The 18,100-nt window shown below is 45.6% G+C and overlaps 1 protein-coding gene across 2 annotated transcripts in view; it reads left to right on the top strand.

Moving 5' to 3' along the window:
- Window positions 1-287: 287 nt before the first annotated feature.
- The window catches only part of DNAJC27 (DnaJ heat shock protein family (Hsp40) member C27), a 39,877-nt gene continuing 22,064 nt past the window's right edge, over window positions 288-18,100 (top strand). For both annotated transcript variants that reach the window (XM_040992924.1, XM_040992925.1), the window contains exons 1-3: window positions 288-527; window positions 4,237-4,319; window positions 15,920-15,989. In XM_040992924.1, coding sequence (XP_040848858.1) covers window positions 441-527; window positions 4,237-4,319; window positions 15,920-15,989 — 240 coding nt within the window. In that variant the 5' untranslated portion in view covers window positions 288-440. The remainder of the gene's footprint in view (window positions 528-4,236; window positions 4,320-15,919; window positions 15,990-18,100) is intronic.

Below are 18,100 nucleotides of genomic sequence, written 5' to 3'. Positions count from 1 at the left end.
TTGGGATTTCTGGCAAGTCTGGGCTTCGAACCAGGCCATGTTCCAGATACTTCCAGCCTGGGCATGGATTTAGAATATCCAACTGAGTGTCCAACATTTAGTTACTAACTGCCAAACACTCACAGGAAACCCAACCACTCCATCCCACGCCGCCTCCCCGCTTCGCTGCGCGACCCCCAAGCCCAGGAAACCAGTCCGCGTCTTCAGGGCCCGGGGATGACGTCACCGGCCCGCTCTGGCATCGCGAGACTTCCTTCCCCCTACCCACCCCCTCGGTTGCCGGCGGCGGAGATGGCGGACCGTGTCGCCGCGACCGTGACGAGGGCAGCGGGACCGCCATTGGACGAGGCGTCCTGAGGGACGGACGAGGCGTCCTGAGAGACGGACCAGCCTGCCGCCCAAGCCGAGAGCGGGCTGGTGTCCCCGAGAGAACGCGGACGATGGAGGCCAACGTGCCGAAGCGGAAGGAGCCCGCCAAGTCCCTCCGCATCAAAGTCATCTCCATGGGCAACGCCGAAGTGGGAAAAGTGAGTCTGTCGCGGGGAGAGGGGCGGGACTTCGGCGCAGCGGGGCGGCGAGCCCATTGGCTGGGAGGGCGGCCACTCAACACCCGGGGCCGGCCTCCTCCCCGCCCCTCGCCGCAGGCCCGGGCTGCTCCGCGAGGACGCGGCTGCGTGAGGGGAGCTGGCTTGACCTTGGCGACCTCTGGGCCGCACCGTCGGCCGACGTCAGTCCTCCTGGGAAGGTGTCAGGGTGTCCTCGGGGGAGAGCCGGCTTGGAGTTGACTTGGGTGTGTGTGTGTTTATGGGGGGGCGGGTATTGGGGATTATTAGCCCAGTGTTGCTAAGCAGCCCGGCGTCAGCATCCCCTTCCTAAGGGAGCGCGACAGAAGCCAGTGTGGTTTCCAGACAAGGATCTTGCCGTGGTTTTGCTTTATTTTGTTCTACATATTTTTTAGAAATTCCTGGTGAAGTTGTCACGTCTGCATCTCGCCAAGGAGCCCAAGTTGCACCCTGGTTCTCTGCTCCATCTCCCCAGTGTCAGCCAGACTGTCCCTGAGGGATGGGGAAGGGAGGGCCACAGGTGGATGAACCCTTGACCAGTGGAAGGTTTTGGTTAAGGACGTGCCAAGGTCATCAGCTCAGTGAGAGACGGGGTTAGAGCCCGCGTCCCCATGCATTCACAGCACTGCTGGATCCAGCCCTGGGAGCTGTCAGAATCCACTCCCGCTGGGATCTGAGTGTGACAGGCGTCCGTGGGAGTATTTACTAAATTCACAGTTAATATTTCTTGGTTGTTTTTTTTTTTCATCTGATTAGCATGATTCTGCTTTGCTTAACTATATCTGAGGATAATTATAGCCATTCCCTGAAAGACAACATCTATTAAAAGCCCCTCTATACCTCCCAGGCAAGCAACCAGAACGAGAAAACCTCCAGGTTTTATGAGGAAAACTGGCTAAGTGAGCACATGAGCGCATGTCATGTTTAGATATGTAATATGTCTCTGAGTGCAACAATAGTAGCAGCCCAAAATGTCCAATGCCACTGCATTTATTTGGTGTCGTGCTAGACTTACTCCGCTGGAATTTGATAATAGGCAGAAATAAAATAGACAAGAAGACAAAAATGATCATTGTTTGCTGATAATGTGATTGTCTACTGGAAACGCAAAGGAAATTATCTGAATTAAAAATAGTAAGAATGCGCAACGCGGTAGCCTAGCAGCTAAAGTCCTCACCTTATGTATGCCGGGATTCCATATGGACACCAGTTCATATTCCAGTGGCCCCACTTCCCATCCAGCTCGCTGCTTGTGGTGTAGGAAAGCAGTCGAGGAAGGCCCAAAGTCTTGGGACCCTGCACCTGCGTGGGAGACCTGGAAGAAGCTCCTGGCTTCGGATCGGCTCAGCACGGGCCATTGCGCTCACTTGGGGAGTGAACCATCGGACAGAAGATCTTCCTCTCTATATCTGACTTTGCAGTAAAAATAAATAAATCTTTTTTTTTGTTTTTTTTTTAAAGATTTATTTTATTTTTATTGGAAAGGCAGATATACAGAGAGGAGAGGCAGAGAGGAAGATCCTCCATCCTATGATTCACTTCCCAAGTGAGCACAACAGCCGATGCTATGCCAGTCCGAAGCCAGGAGCCTCTTCCGGGTCTCCCACACAGGTGCAGGGTCCCAAAGCTTTGGGCCGTCCTCGACTGCTTTCCCAGGCCACAGGCAGGGAGCTGGATGGGAAGCGGGGCTGCTGGGATTAGAACTGGCGCCCATATGGGATCCCGGGCGTGCAAAGCGAGGACCTTAACCACTGTGCCACCGCACTGGACCCAAAAATAAATAAATCTTTAAAAAATGTAAGAAAATTCAATCTTGTTAAAACCAAGACACAAATTCATAGCTTTATTATATCCAAGTTCTAGTCAGCTGAAAAATATTAAGAGCCAATGTAAAGTGCGTTGTTTCAAACTTTTGAAGAAATAGAGCTTGTATGGCAAATAGCTTTAACTTCTCTGAGAAGGTCCCTCCTCTCCTTTCAAGAGGCACCCCGCTTCCTGACTTTCTCTCAGGAGTTGCTTTCGCCTTCCCTCTTTACTCCTTCCTTTCCCCCCGACTCACCTGGTCCCTTCGCAAATGAACTTTTCTGTCTGTAAACAAATAAAAAGAAAAAATTATCCGAGAAGACAAAGTAAGTTAGGCAAATGGAAAGATCCACTCTTCTCTTAGATGGGATCCCTTGAAATTGTGGCGATGTCAGTTACTTAAAATAATCTATCAGTGTAATTCAGTTCAGACACCAATCAGGTTTTTAAAAGATGCCTGTTGGTTTGAAAAGCAGAGTAGTTCAGAGAAAGGGAAACAAGGAGAGGAAGAGCTTTCACGCACCGGATCTCTCCTTACGTGCCAGCAGGAGCCGGAGCTGGACCTAGATCCAGGGACTCCAGCCAGGTCTCTCCCGGGTGGGCGGCAGACTCAAGTCCCTGGGCCGTCAGCTGCTGACCCTTAGGTGCCTTAGCAGGAAACTGGATCACAACAATCCCAGCTTGACCTACCTGATGCTCTCTCCTGTTCCTCTGGTGGTTGTCAAGTCCTGTGTGAAAGGCACTGGGCTAGTGTTGCTTGCCATCGTCTAGATGGAGAGGTTAGAGAAGTGTGCGCATGTGCGCAGTAGCTCGTAGTGCGGCTCAGGCTGTGAGTACTGACCTGGCCGAGGGCAGTGTAGGTCTGCAGAAGGTGGGCCACAGGAGCAGTACGGGAAGTGCTGCAGGAATTCAGATGTTTAATGATCACGCCCAATACACAATTCAGACACAGGCAAGAAGACCATGAAGCACACGTGGCTGCTCCGGGCTGAATCCAGGTCCTGAAGGATAAGGAACGGGTGGAAAGAAGAGAGGAGCTTCTTTTCAAGCAGCGGGAGAAGTAATGGCAAAGTCAGGAGCTGGAACCTTGGGAGTTTGATGGAAATGGCGAGTTTGTGTGGGAAGGGTTAGTTAGAGAAGACAGGCAAAGGCCTTGAGTGAAAACACACAAAAAATTTGCATTTCATTCACTTACTGCTGAGGAATTACTTGAGATTTTTGAGTTAGGGAAGTAAAATAATATTAGCAGCCTACAGTGTCAACTGAGCTTGGGAAAGGAAGGAGCCAGGAAAGTCAGCAGTGTCCGTGTAGTGGTGTACCAGTCAGGGACGAGGACCTAAAGCAACGAGTGATTGGTGGGGATGGGATGAAAAGAAAAGATGGAAGAAACACTGAAGACTAAGTCCAGAATTGATGACGACTTCAGTATCTTGACCTTGTGGACTCGGGCATGTGGTGGTATTAACACATGTGATGAGCCATCTGTGTGATTAGTTCATTTGGGGACATTTGGGTTTGAAGTGAAGCAGGACGTCTAGCCTAATAGCTGGCTTGGAGTGTGGATCTGGTGGGAGGGAGGTGAAGGCTAGACCGCTCTGTCCTAGGACACTGTTAACGTACGGATGGAAAAGCCTTCAGAAGAAAGGAATGCGTGCTGAGTATTCAGCTGCAAGCATACTCATATTTAAAATTAAGGGAAGAGTTTTAGGATATTTTTCTTTAAAATCTTTTAGCATTTTTAGTGATTTTTACAAAGTTGGGGTTTGTTTTTTTGATAGTGGGGAATGAAGAAGCTGTGCTAGCAAGTGAGTGTATTTGTCTTGTAAATGTTCTCATTGTGTTTACTAGATGCATGATTTGTGCTTTTTAGAGCTGCATCATAAAGCGGTACTGTGAGAAGAGGTTTGTGTCTAAATACCTGGCAACCATCGGAATTGACTATGGAGTTACAAAGTGAGTATGGTGTTTCCTTGGCCTTGTGAAGGACACAGGAATTTAGGGCTCTTTCTCAAATGACTCACGTTTGCAGCAACACATTTATGCAGGTTGTATTGAAATAGAAGACCAGGGGAGAAGGGTGGGAATGAGACCTTCCCAGGTAGATTGTGATAATATCATTTCTTCATGCAGCCTGTGTCCCGAGCACATGCCATTTGCCAGAGTTTGTGACAGGTCTGCAAGAAGTCAGCACAGAGCCCCCCACCACAGGCTGAGTAACCTTTTATACTAAAGCAGGTCCTGTTAACAGGTACGTTTCTAGAGTACTTAGAAATAGTCCATCTGCAAAGTGAAAATATGAAGATATTTCCAAAAGTTCCGGGAGAATGGAATTAGAAGATCAAATTATTGTGGCGTAAAACATTTTGAAAGCTAAGCATGGTTTTTTATAGTATACAGTCTCCATGACCTCTTTGATCCTTGCTTGTATTACGTGGAAAACTTCCTACCAGAGAACTTCCTTTGTTGGTTATGTTTTTAGAATCTAGCAGAAAGGTATATGCTTGCAATGAAGGAATCTCAACTGAACTTGAACTGTGGTTATGCAGCAAGGTGGAGGAATCCACTATGGGGGGAGGGGTATGGGAGGGGTGGGGGGAATCCCCAGTGCCTATAAAACTGTATCACATAATACAATGTTAGTAACAATAATAAAAAAAGAAAGAATCTAGCAGAAATGATCTGGGAAGAGTAAAGTTGGGTGTAAGAGGTGAATTTTTTTTTCACAATGTAAATCAAGCATAGGCTGTGTTTGTAAAGCCTACAGTTGACACTGTAGGCTGCTAATATTATTTTACTTCCCTAACTCAAAAATCTCAAGTAATTCCTCAGCATTAAGTGGATGAAATGCAAATTTTTTGTGTGTTTTCACTCAAGAGTAAATTAGCAGGAAATAACATCACCAAAGAGAATTTTGGTCCACAGTCCACCTCTATTTTTTTTTTTAAGGTTTATTTATTTTTATTGCAAAGTCAGACAGAGAGGAGGAGAAACAGAGGAAGATCTTCCATCCACTGGTTCACTCTCCAAGTGACCGCAATGGCCAGTGCCGAGCCAATCCAAAGCCAGGAGCCAGGAGCTTCTTCTGGGTCTCTCACGTGGGTGCAGGTCCCAAGACTTTGGGCCGTCCTCGACTGCTTTCCCAGGCCACAAGCAGGGAACTGGATGGGAAGCGGGGCTGCCGGGATATGTACCAGTACCCATATGGGATTCCGGCACATTCAAGGCGAGGACGTTAGCTGCTAGGCCACTGCGCTGGGCCCCACAGCCCACTCTTAAACATGAACTTTCAGACACTCACTAGTCTAGTTCTACCTTGTCCTCCCTCTTCCTCTTACTGCATGTTTTAGAGTTGGGGAATGCCTGAGCCATGGCCAGGTCACAGAAAGCCAGAAAAATCATTTGATCTGGCCCTGCCAAGAAAATTACAAGAAGAATATGCAATTCAGTAAATGTATAACAGGCTAAGTTTTACATTGGCTACAGTTGATGCTGTAAATATCTACACGACCCCTGTTGGAATGAAGTCCCCCACCCTGGCACGCACACTTGTCTCCGCTGCTCCACCATTCTGCCGCTCCCTTACTTTGCTGCCATGTTGCCATTGTTCCTCTGTCTACTTGGAGCACCCGTTCCCTACCTCTCCACCTGTCAGTTTCTTCTGGTATAAAATATTCCTATTGCCACGAGGTCTATTCCGTCTCCCCTTTATCTGTCAAGACTCGTTTTGGTTGAAAATGACAGAATTCTTAACTTCTGTATGCTGTTTATGGTACTTATCTAAATTGCCTCTGTTGTTGTCTGTGTTACTTATATATATTTAATGTCTTGTTAAATTTTAAACTCTTCGAAGAAGGTATATGAGGGTACTTTAGAGAGTTCATGGAAGAACGGAGCTTAACGAAAAGTTTATTTTGATGTGTAAAGATAAAGAAAGACTTCCAAGTTGATGGTAAGGATAGAGTGTGTAACTTGGAGCATCTTTGAGCACCTGTTGCCAGGATCATACTGGCGGAGCCCCATGCATATTGTAAAACACATTTTCCATGAACTCACTGGAATACTTTTTGCATTATCAGAGGTTTTTTTAAGAGGATGACCGATGAAGTACTGTTGTGCCGGTTTTTGAAACCCCCAGATAATCACCAAGTCTGAAGTCGGTGCTGAGGCAAAAAGGTGGTTTATTCAGGTTAGCCTAGGTCTCCCAGCCACCTCCCCCAGCCCAGCATGGCTGGGCGGGGGAGGGGCAGCTGCAGCAGAGGCTGCAAGGATCCACAAGGAGGACAAAAGAGCCAGAAGAGCGAAGGAACCCTGAGAGCCCAAGCCCCCCAGTTCTTATACATTTTAGGCTATTAATTATACAGTCATGACTTAGCAGGCTTCTATTGGTGGGTTTGAAACAAGCAATTTTCAAAAAGTACAAATCGATGAGCTATTGGGCTGTGAATCTTATCAAACACCAGGTACCTCCTTCCTGAGGAGTGGTCTGCCTACGTGACCTGCCAGGTGTCCTGCGGGTGTCACGTAGACTATCAGGCCTGAGGTTCACACAGCCCCCAGCCAAGCCATTAAGGCAGAATCACAAAAGGCAGAAAACGCCTAGGTTCTTCATTCCCCCCTCTTTCTAGTAACTAATCAAATCTTTGATTTAGTAACATACTTAGTAATATAAGTAACAATGTACAAGCATCGTTGAAAATATTAACATTCAAGAATCTCTCAGTGCTAAGGGGTTACATGTATACAAGACAGTTTCACCAGGAACCGGAGACCCTAACTGCCTATCATCCCATCTGGCTCCTATATGTCCAAACAGAGGACTGGACCCAGCTGCTTTTAAGGAAAGGGGCCGTAGTTGTCTGATCTTGGCTGCTTCCTGCTGAGAGGGGACGCAGTTGAGTAACAGCAGCAGTGGGAGGGGTCCATCTAACGGTTCCTGATAGAAGGTAGATGTCATCAGGTGTTGGATGTACAGCCTGGCACTTGAAAGGCTTCTCTTTGTTGAAGTCTAGATGACAAAACATAACATGGTTATAATCCTTCCCAACCTAGTAGGTTGTGTGCTCAGTTAGAAACTTTAGTTTGAATACTTGAGCTCAACATACTCATGAACTCAATGGAACAGGCAAAACTCCTTTTGAGCTGCATAAATTGCTGGTCTAGATCAATCAGAAGGCATAGCAACTATGCAAGGATTAGCATATAGCATCAGAATATAAGCCCATTCATTACAGGACAGGTAAATGCAAGCTGACTCCTTGGCAATTATTGCATTTGACATTTGAAAATACTACAGTTTTACATCTAGGTAGATGATGTCTATCACAGAGGAGGGCGGAGTTTGCCTCCAACCAAACCAGGAATGGATGGCAGAACTCTGGCAGGCCTCTCAGGGTGTTAAACCACTGTTGCCCCAATGAGGGGGACAAACACATATCATTCCACCAAGTAAGGGCCTAGGTGACCCTCATTTCAGCCTCCATGTCAAGCAGAGTCCAAAAGGGTCCTTTCCTCATCTCCTCCATGCCCCTTCTTCCTCCACAGCCTTCAACTTCAGGTCTGTCTGCTGCCTGGGGACTGGAGGCCCATCTAAATTCTTTTACATCCATTTTACAGTTATTCTTTCCCTTGAAATTGGTGAATTTAACAGTAAGGAACTGGCAAGTGTTAGATTTTTCAAAACAATTATACTTTACCAATCGTTGTAAGCCCTAAGAGTTTCAGGATGACACACATAGCCTAGAACATAAAGCACAGCACTGAAAACATTTTGTTGCAAGACCTACTAGTCACACTGTAGATGGCAAAAGATTTAAACAGGATTTCATTTACAACAACTCAGCAGTTTGTAGTATTCTGACGAGAATTTGCAGAACTTCATACACTTTAAGGCAGAGGCAAGCAATCTACTAGTTATAGCCTAATAAGCCATGTACTCCCAATTGAAGGATACAAGAATCTTCCCAAACAGTTTGGCAAGTGAAGGCGCGAGCTCTGCTTTCGAGCATTCAGGGTGTCCTACCCCAGTAAAGCTTAGTCGTGGTACTGGTTGAGCAGTCATAGGCCAATTAACTTACAGCCCGCTGATAGCCACTGTATTCCAATTCCAAGCTCTTCTTACTAATAAGGCTTTTTAGATCCATAAGACACTACTTGGAAACATCTATGGATATTAATAACATATCTTTTTAGTATAACTCTGAAGCTATAGGTCCTGCATGGGAAGTCAGTACACAGTGACTCTAGTGAATTTAACAAATTAGCACTCTTATGTGTGACGTCAGTAATCACCTGCGGCTCTTGACACACGATGCTTAGGCTGTGGAAGCCTCTTGAATCCGCAACACCCCCAGAATTCCTTAGACAAGGCCATACACGAAGTGGAAGTTCTCTCCTCCATTGAGAGAAGAGCACAACCATCTTTGATGGCTACTTCTTTGCACTGGGGCATGGACCGCTGAGGTACTTCACAGAGGAGGACACTCTTCGCAGCAGTGTCCTGGCTTTCCACACCTGATATGCTTGCTTTCTTGTTGGCTCTCCTGTCAGACCAGAATGCCTTTGGGCTGATTCTGAGGCCACTGAGTGCTACTCAAGATCGTCAGTCTATGAGTCTGCTGTAAGAACCGTTTCCCATGTAGGAGCATTTTAACATTACCTGACATCTGACTCTTCATTGAACACTTTCATACATATAGCCATACATTTTACCATCTAGTTCATGGGGATTTGGCGTCCCATGGCGTCTTGAAACTGTGCCCTCAGCACTAAGTCCATTTGAATACATTCAGAACTATCCAGCTGAACAGACTTGTAGGTCCTGAGAAAACAGAGACAGACACGACTCTCCAAGAGCTTAATTGTGCATCTAAACATTATTTTCAAATGGATTTGGCTCAGCAATTCTCATTCATGGGCATTTTCATCTGTAAGTCAATCAAAATAGACTACATAGCTTGCCACATTCAGATAGCACTGTGAAACCACCTGTAGGATTTTGCACACTCTTACCACAACCAGATGGTCACTTAGATATCAGGAAGGAAGGTTTGAGGAATTTACATAATAACAACAAGAGGGAGTATACTAGTAAACAATTTGTTCCTCTGGCAGATGCCTTTTCCTAGTGTTAGTTTCCATTCCCCTACTTGGGGAAAAAGCACCTCTTTTTGATCTGTTATCTAAACTGAGGACCAAGGAGTTCCTCTCACTGATGTGTATATCTTCACATCAACCATTCCTGGAGCCTTTCTGGTGGCAGGATTGCAATTAATCCTGGCTCTTCACTTGCAGGGCTTCCAAAAGTCATTTCTTAACCAAATATTTCTGCACAATTATCTTTACCAATCAAAAGATGCAATCTTTGACGAATGTTGCTCTGAATTTGAGACTCCTAGGGGCCCATCTAGGAATTCCAAAAATCAAAAGAGTCAGGTTGATTCAAACAGTAACAGATCAGATTTTTTTGTCACTTATAAAATCACCACACAAATATTTCTTGAAAAAATGCAGCTCTTTTAAACCATGAGAATATAACAAAGATAATTAAGTTACCTTACTGAGACACAAAATGTGTATTTCTTTGGCCAGTCACCAACATTGAGATATAACCTTAAACACAGGAATTAGTGCATAAAATCATCACATAACTTCTAAGAATTTAACAAATTCAAAGGTTGGAATAACAGCTTACTGAAAATAGGCTGGATAGATAGTTGACAAAGTTACCAATTTGTTTCCATTAACAGTCCTCAAAACTTGAAACTTCCATTGTCAGATACTCAGGAGCACTTCCATAGATATATACTTCAAAGGCATTTTGCAAACAGATATCAGTTCAAATGTCATCATACGTTAGATATTAGTGTCAAATACTTAAACAATGTTGTAACAATATCTTAAAAATTATAGCCAGATTCATTTCTGAAATTTCATGACTTTTATCTTTTTCTTAACATGCTTGAACCTTTAAGTATTTTGCTTTACCTTTCCCTTTGCATCTTATGATAGCCATAATCCTGTAGAACAAAATATTTTCACAGCAATGTTCTTTCAGTAACTCCTTTATAACCTTCTCACCAAGAACATTCTCAGGCTTGCAACCATCCTTTATCTGCCAATTCGCTGGATCTACATTCTGAAACAAACGAAACTCCAATCCAATACATTTTTTTAAAATAAAAGCAGGTTAAATTTTTAAACACAATTGCTTCAGGCAATCTTCAATTATCTTTTATATATATAGCCAATCCATGAAAACATTTTAAAATGCAAACCCATTTCGGAACCAGAAGCAGTTACTTCCTCCTAGCTGACTTAGGAACATCCCCCTTCTTAAGAATCACAATGGCAGGGACAAAGTCAAAGTTCCAAACTCTTCAAAGGCCAGGCTCCAAGCATGCCCCTCCCTTTCTCAGGGCCTGGAGCATCTTCTGTTTTATTGAAGTCAAGGGTATGGAAGAACTTCAGTTTGGCTGTTGTCTTAGGAGGCTGCCCAAGAGTTTACTGAACTTAGTTAGCAGGTTAGTCATCAATAAGATGAAAATAACTTAAAAGGAGATGTTATGACACTGTTGTTCTCTGACAAGGAATCAAACTTCAATTTTAATTTGTTCCCTTAAAGGTTAAATACTTAGCAAATGCACACAATATGAACAATTTTACCACACATCCTTTAAGAATTCGTTGTCTTCCTGTGAGGCAGTCTCAGAAACAATACTTTGTAAATAAGAACACAGATAACTTATAACCTGAATCAATTTCGTGATTAAAAAGGTATTTTGACCAAGACATAAACATCAGTATCCATTATCTGTAACCATGTAAATATTAAACATATGCAGCAACCAACTTGGCAGTTTCATAACATTGTGCAATTATAATCCAAAATATTTGAAATAACAGTTGAATTATCCAAATGTTGTCTCTGTTTTTGAGAGTTCCATGGATCCTATGGAATTCCCAAAGTCAGGAGACTTGGTTCAGACTTTTGAGCAATTTAGAGATTCAAATAAGTTGGTTAAATGTACATTTAACTGAGCATGCTAGCAAGTAGGCTGGATTTGATGGCAAAGGCAAGAAAATCTCTCAGGCCAAATGGAGTTAAAGCAAGCCAAACCTCTCCCCAGCAGGGGGGTGAAGAGTTCGCTCTCAGCCAGGCCCTCCTAAATATGCATATCAATGCCCAGAAGCTAAACTGAGGCTGACTGGCAACACCAGGAAGTAGAGGGAGCTTTCACAGAGTTCAAGCCCAAGATGAGAGCAGGGCTACAGAACAAAGACACGTAACACACATCCGATCCAGGACAAAGACATCACAGCCCCTCGAACCCGGAACCTAGGTGGAAAGGGCACCTTTCCACCTCTCGGGATTCGGAACCTGGGCAAACGGGTGGTCCCTCTGACCTGGCACTTGGACACTGGCTATTCCCCCTCAAGCTTAGAAAAACTTATAGCCCCTTCGAATCTGGAACCCAGCTGGGAGGTCGCCTTCACTATACAGCCCCTCGAATCCGGAACTCAGCTAGAAGGTCGCCTTCACCATCAGACTCGGAACCCAGGCAGAAGCCCCATCGAATCTGACGCCCAATTAGAAGGTTGCCCCCAACCCATCAGACTCGGAACCCAGGCAGAAGGCTACCCCCAAGCTCATCAGACTCGGAACCCAGGCAAGCAAGTCCGTCTAGCTCGGAACCGGGGAGAGCACGCAGTCCCTCAGGTCAGGCACCTGGACCCAGGGACGTCGGCCTTGGGGACCCCAGTCGTCACCAAGAGATCCCAGCCGACAGAGCCGAATTACGCGTCCGCCCAGACTCTGTAATGTCAGCTGCCGACTCCCAACATCTCCGGAGACTTTTGGCCATCCTGCTAGCTCAGAAAATTAATCTAGAGAAACTTTCTCTCGCTGTATTCAAATTAGAATTTAGGCGCGCCACTCATAGGTCCAATTGAATCTAGGTAAGAGGCCTTCTTACAAAGTTGTCACAGTTCAAGATTTTGCAGCCAATTTAACTATCCTAGCAAGCATTTAACTTATAGCCGGCAGACACAAAAACATACAACAGTTTCAAGACAAGACAGACACACAGTTAACAAAGTAGGCCTACTAAAGAAAAATCATTCGGAGGGAACGCACCTACTCCTCCTTAGCAAACCGGTGCCTTACCTGGAGAGGCCTTTCAGCCCGCTCACCAGGCGAACACTTAACCCATTCAGGGCTTTCTGACCCCATACTGGGCGCAAAGGCAAAATTCAGCTGAAAAAGGCAACTGATCAGATAAAACTGGCTGGTAAAGAAAAGTTAGGCGACACTCACCACACGCCATCAGTCTTGATGACCTGGGGATCCCGGACGAGCCCCCAAATGTTGTGCCGGTTTTTGAAACCCCCAGATAATCATCAAGTCTGAAGTCGGTGCTGAGGCAAAAAGGTGGTTTATTCAGGTTAGCCTAGGTCTCCCAGCCACCTCCCCCAGCCCAGCATGGCTGGGCGGGGGAGGGGCAGCTGCAGCAGAGGCTGCAAGGATCCACAAGGAGGACAAAAGAGCCAGAAGAGCCAAGGGAAGGCCCGAGAGCCCAAGCCCCCCAGTTCTTATACATTTTAGGCTATTAATTATACAGTCATGACTTAGCAGGCTTCTATTGGTGGGTTTGAAACAAGCAATTTTCAAAAAGTACAAATCAATGAGCTATTGGGCTGTGAATCTTATCAAACACCAGGTACCTCCTTCCTGAGGAGTGGTCTGCCTACGTGACCTGCCAGGTGTCCTGCCGGGTGTCACGTAGACTATCAGGCCTGAGGTTCACACAGCCCCCAGCCAAGCCATTAAGGCAGAATCACAAAAGGCAGAAAACGCCTAGGTTCTTCAGTACCACCTAGTAGGTATACAGTATTTATAGTTAGGTAAGATGGCTATGTCTAAAGAGGCTGTTTACCAGGTTAGAATATAAGGGCAGTACTCAAGAAGTTACACTAAATTATTGACATAGAAAATGTTAGTTAGGTTAAGAGCAGTTTCAAGTTCGGATATATTCTTTGTGACTGATTAAAATGGCTCATACAAGTGGTAAAGGAAACTCAAGTAGGAAGGGCTGTGTAGTGGCTCAGTGGCTAGCATGCCATACTGGAATACAAGTTCAAGTCCTGGCTGCTCTGTTTCTGACCCAGCCTCCTGCTGATGCGCTTGAGAAGGCAACAGATGTTGGCCTGAGTGCTTGAGCACCTACTCCTTGCCTAGGAAATTAGGACAGGGTTTCTGGTTCCTGAGTTTGGCTATTGTGTCTGTTCAGGGCATGAACCGACAAGTTGAAGTTCTCTCCCTTACTAGCCATTGCTCTGCCTTTCAAATAAATCTTAACCAAGAACAACAACAATAAAAAAAGAGCAAGAAAGAAAAACTCAAGTAAGAATCCACCGTAATTTTGCTATATAACCACTTTTCAAACGACAGTAGCAAAGAGGATTTCTGTAGGTTTTCTTTCCAAAATGAAAATTGTGGCTCTTGGCTATGAAATGTATGAATCTCTTGCTTGAAATCCCACATTCTCCTTTTGTACTTTCTTTTGTATCTTCCCTTTCCTGCTTCAGGGCACAATATTTCATTAAGGATATAACAGGACAGCTTGTTAAATTCATATTTGTTTTGAATATATATGAGTAATTAGTTTCTTTGTCTAAGAAGTTATAATTACCATATCATGCCTCAGCACTGTGGTTTATTCTGCAGACTATTCTGCTTTTCATTGAACTTGTTTTTAAAAAACTAAGTCAAGAATAATTGATGGAAACCCAGCACAAACCAACTCAAGCAAAACTCTCTGAAGGAGGGCCTGGCGCGATAGCGTAGTGGTTATAGTCCTCATCTTGCACATGCCACGATCCCATATGGGTGCCGGTTCTAATCCCGGCAACCCTGCTTTCCATCCAGCTCCCTGCTTGTGGGCTGGGAAAGCAGTTGAGGACAGCCTGCACCCGCATGGGAGACCCAGAGGAGCTCCTGGCTCCTGGCTTCGGATTGGCTCAACTTCAATCGTTGCGCTCATTTGGGGAGTGAATCAGTAGATGGAAGATCTTCCTTTCTGTCTCACCTCCTCTCTGTATATCCAGATTTCCAAGAAAAATAAAATAAATCTTTTAAAAAAATCTCTGAAGGATGTTAGTCTTGTAGAGTCTGCTACAAGAAATATGAGCAGGGTCTCATAAACAGCTGGAATCTGGAACAGCCTCTGAATAGGTCCCGTCACTGCCCCTGTCCCTCCATGTGTGGCCTGTCATCCAAGTGGACTTCTTCAACATAGCTCCAGCAACTCTGAGCTTCACATTCAGTATCTTTAGCTCTAGGAAGGAACTAAAAATAATACTCCACATTAAAAACCCCCAGGTGGGGACAAGAGCCTTTCCCCAGCTCAGTTGGCTGTGGCCAGCAGTGTGGGGCTGATCAGATGACAAGGGGCTGGCATTGTGGTATTGGGGTGAAGTCTCTGCCTGAGACACTTGCATCCCATGTGGCGCCAGTTCGTGATCCGGCTGCTCCACTTCCAAACCGGCATCCTGCAGATCGCCTGGAAAGAGCACTGAGGGATGGCTCAAGTGTTTGGGCCCCACCCCCCACGTGGGAGCAGATCAAGCTCCTGGCTCCTGACCCAGACTTCGCCATTGCAACATCTGAGGTGTGAACTAATAGATAAAAGATCTGCCTCTCTGTCTGTCCCCTGTAATTCTCTTGTATTAGAAAATAAATCTCTGTATACATTTTTTCAAAAAGGTGAGTTTTTATTTTCTTTTTTTTAAGATTTATTTTATTTTTATTTCAAAGTCAGATATACAGAGAGGAGGAGAGACAGAGAGGAAGATCTTCTGTCCGATGATTCACTCCCCAAGTGACTGCAATGGCCAATGCTGCGCCAGTCCGAAGCCAGGATCCAGGAACTTCTTCCAGGTCTCCCAGGCAGGTGCAGGGTCCCAAGACTTTGGGCCGTCCTCAACTGCTTTCCCAGGCCACAAGCAGGGAGCTGGATGGGAAGTGGAGCTGCCGGGATTAGATCCGGCGCCCCTATGGGATCTCGGTGCGTTCAAGGCAAGGACTTTAGCTGCTAGGCCACCCTGCCGGGCCCGACGAATTGACAATTGCCCCTTGTCAAGTGAAGATGACAAGAAATTAAAAAGGTGTCTTCAACATCCATCCCTGTTTCTGTACTGCCTGGTTCCCAAGCATAGCCAGTGGTAATTCAGGTGTCCCTTCCTAAGTGAAAGGATGCTTATGGGAGAAGCCCTCTCTGGCTCCCACTTCCCTACCCTGAGTTTTCTTCTTGTGTTGTGGAGCTGTCCCTAGCTGATGGGGGACAGTGGCCTGCAGTATCTCTAGGTGAGGCGGGTTCATGAGGTGAGCCCTCCAGATAGGTCTGTAGGCTCAGAGCAAAGAGGCCAATCACCTACGCAGTCGCTTCCTACAGAGTCGCACACACAGCCATCTGCACTTGGAAAGTGACATACAAGATATCCATGTGAATGCACAAACCTTGAACTTCTCTGAAATTGTTTCCCTTTCATCATTTCAGGCTGCAAATCAGAGACAGGGAAGTCAAGGTCAACATCTTTGATATGGCTGGGCATCCCTTCTTCTATGAGGTAAGAAAATCTTTTTAAGAATATTTGTCTTAGCATTGTTGGGTCTGGGAAAAGATCCTGAAACAGTCAGTATTCAAAGCACATGCAGAATTGTGCAGGTGTAACTCATGTTTGTGGGACAGCGAGCTCAGCCAGCACGTGCCCCTGACATCCCTCATTGGAGTGGCAGTTGACAACTGAACCAGTGGCAGATCTCTCTGTCTCCTCTCTGTGTCATCAGCCTTTCACATAAACAAAGTGGCTCATCAGGAGGGGGAGATTTCATTGCTAATGATTCAGACACTTAATGTGACAATTTAACCTCCCGGAAGAATTCATCCTTATCCAACCCGCAGAGGATGATTACATTCACGCTTGGCCTTAAGAAGAGCTCGGTGATGTGGTTTCCTTCAGGGCTGGGTGCTAGGGACCCTGCTGTCTCCACAGCAGCCCCACTTAGATACCTCCCACCAACATGATCCCATGGCCATTTTCCTTCCCTTGGCCTTTTTATTTTTCCTAGAGAAGCTCCTTGTTCCTTTCTGCCTTGGCTGTTCTACTTCTGCTTGCCGTGGCTTTACTTTTCTCTGTTTTGGGACCCTAGATTATCAGTATGAGTCTTCTTCTCTAATCTGTCTGTTTAGGGCTGCAGATTTTCTTCTCAGGTGGGCTTCAAGGGTATCCACACATTCTGATATGCTGAATTTTCATTTTCATTCTGTTCAGTTGTGCTGAGTTTTGTTTCCTGGCCCGGGGTAGGGTATCTTGATATTTGTTTCATGGGCGCTTGAAAAGAATGTGTGTCATGCTGTTGTTAGATGGAGTGCTTTGTGAATATTATATGCCTTTGGTTAGTGGTCGTGTTGTTTTTCTAATCCTTGCTGATTTTCTATTTAATTATTCAAACAATTACTGAGAAAGGTATTGATGTTTCAGACTGTAATTATGATTTTGTTTTTGTCAGTTTGTGCTTTATGTATTTTGTGACTCTGTTGATTGGTCCCTATGCATTTGGTTCATATGCCATATCTTCATTATACGATTCTACCATTACATTATATACCTTTTACCTCTGGTTATTTTAATTACTCTAGTATCCACTTTATTTGATTTATTTATTTGAAAGAGAGAAAGAAAGAGAAAGTGAGCAAATGGCTCAGTCCTCAGATGCCTGCCGCGGGCGGTGACGGGCAAGGCTGAGACTGGGAGCTGGGGACACCCTCTGCACATGGGTGGCGGGAACCCAGCTACTTGAGTCCTCACTGTTGGCTCCCAGGTTCTGCGTTAGCTAAAAGCTGGACTCAGCAGCCAAAGCCAGGTCTCAAACCCAGGTACTCCATGTGGGTTGTGGGGTCTTGACCACTAGGCAAAATGTCTACTCCCTACTTGATCTGCTCTTACTAATACAGCAACTTTTGCTTTGCTTTGATTGATGTTTGCATGATACATGTGTGATTTTATTTTCAACTGCTGGCATCATATTTGAGGTGATTTTTAAAGACAACAAATGACTGAATCATGGTTTTTTTAAAAATTATTTATTTATTGGAAAGGCAGATATACAGAGAGGAGGAGAGACAGAGAGAAAGATCTTCCATCCAATGATTCACTCCCCAAGTGAGTGCAACGGCCGATGCTATGCTGATCCGAAGCCAGGATCCAGGAACTTCTGGGTATTCCACACCCAGGTGCAGGGTCCCAAGGCCCTGGGCCGTCCTTGACTGCTTTCCCAGGCCACAAGCAGGGAGCTGGATGGTAAGTGGAGCTGCCAGGATTAGAACAGGTGCCCATATGAGATCCCGGTGCGTTCAAGGCAAGGACTTTATCTGCTAGGCCACGCCGCCGGGCCCAGTTGAATCATCTTTAAAATTTAGTATGCCAGAGCCTGCACAGTAGCCTAGCAGCTTAAGTTCTCACCTTGCAAGCTCCGGGATCCCGTATGGGCACCAGTTCTAATCCTTTCAGCCCTGCTTCCCATCTAGCTCCCTGCTTGTGGCCTAGGAAAACAATTGAGGATGGCCCAAAGCCTTGGGACCCTGCACCCGGGTGGGAGACCCAGAAAAGGCTCTGCTCTCCTGGCTTCAGATTGGCGCAGCTCTGGCCATGGTGGCCACTTGGGTAGTGAATCATCG

Source organism: Ochotona curzoniae, unplaced genomic scaffold (genome assembly GCF_017591425.1).
Source record: "Ochotona curzoniae isolate NIBS_2020 unplaced genomic scaffold, NIBS_Ocur_1.0 contig_883, whole genome shotgun sequence".
Taxonomy (NCBI): Eukaryota; Metazoa; Chordata; class Mammalia; order Lagomorpha; family Ochotonidae; genus Ochotona; species Ochotona curzoniae.
The sequence above is the reverse complement of the archived record's forward strand: the minus strand, read 5'-3'. Positions and strand labels throughout refer to the sequence as shown.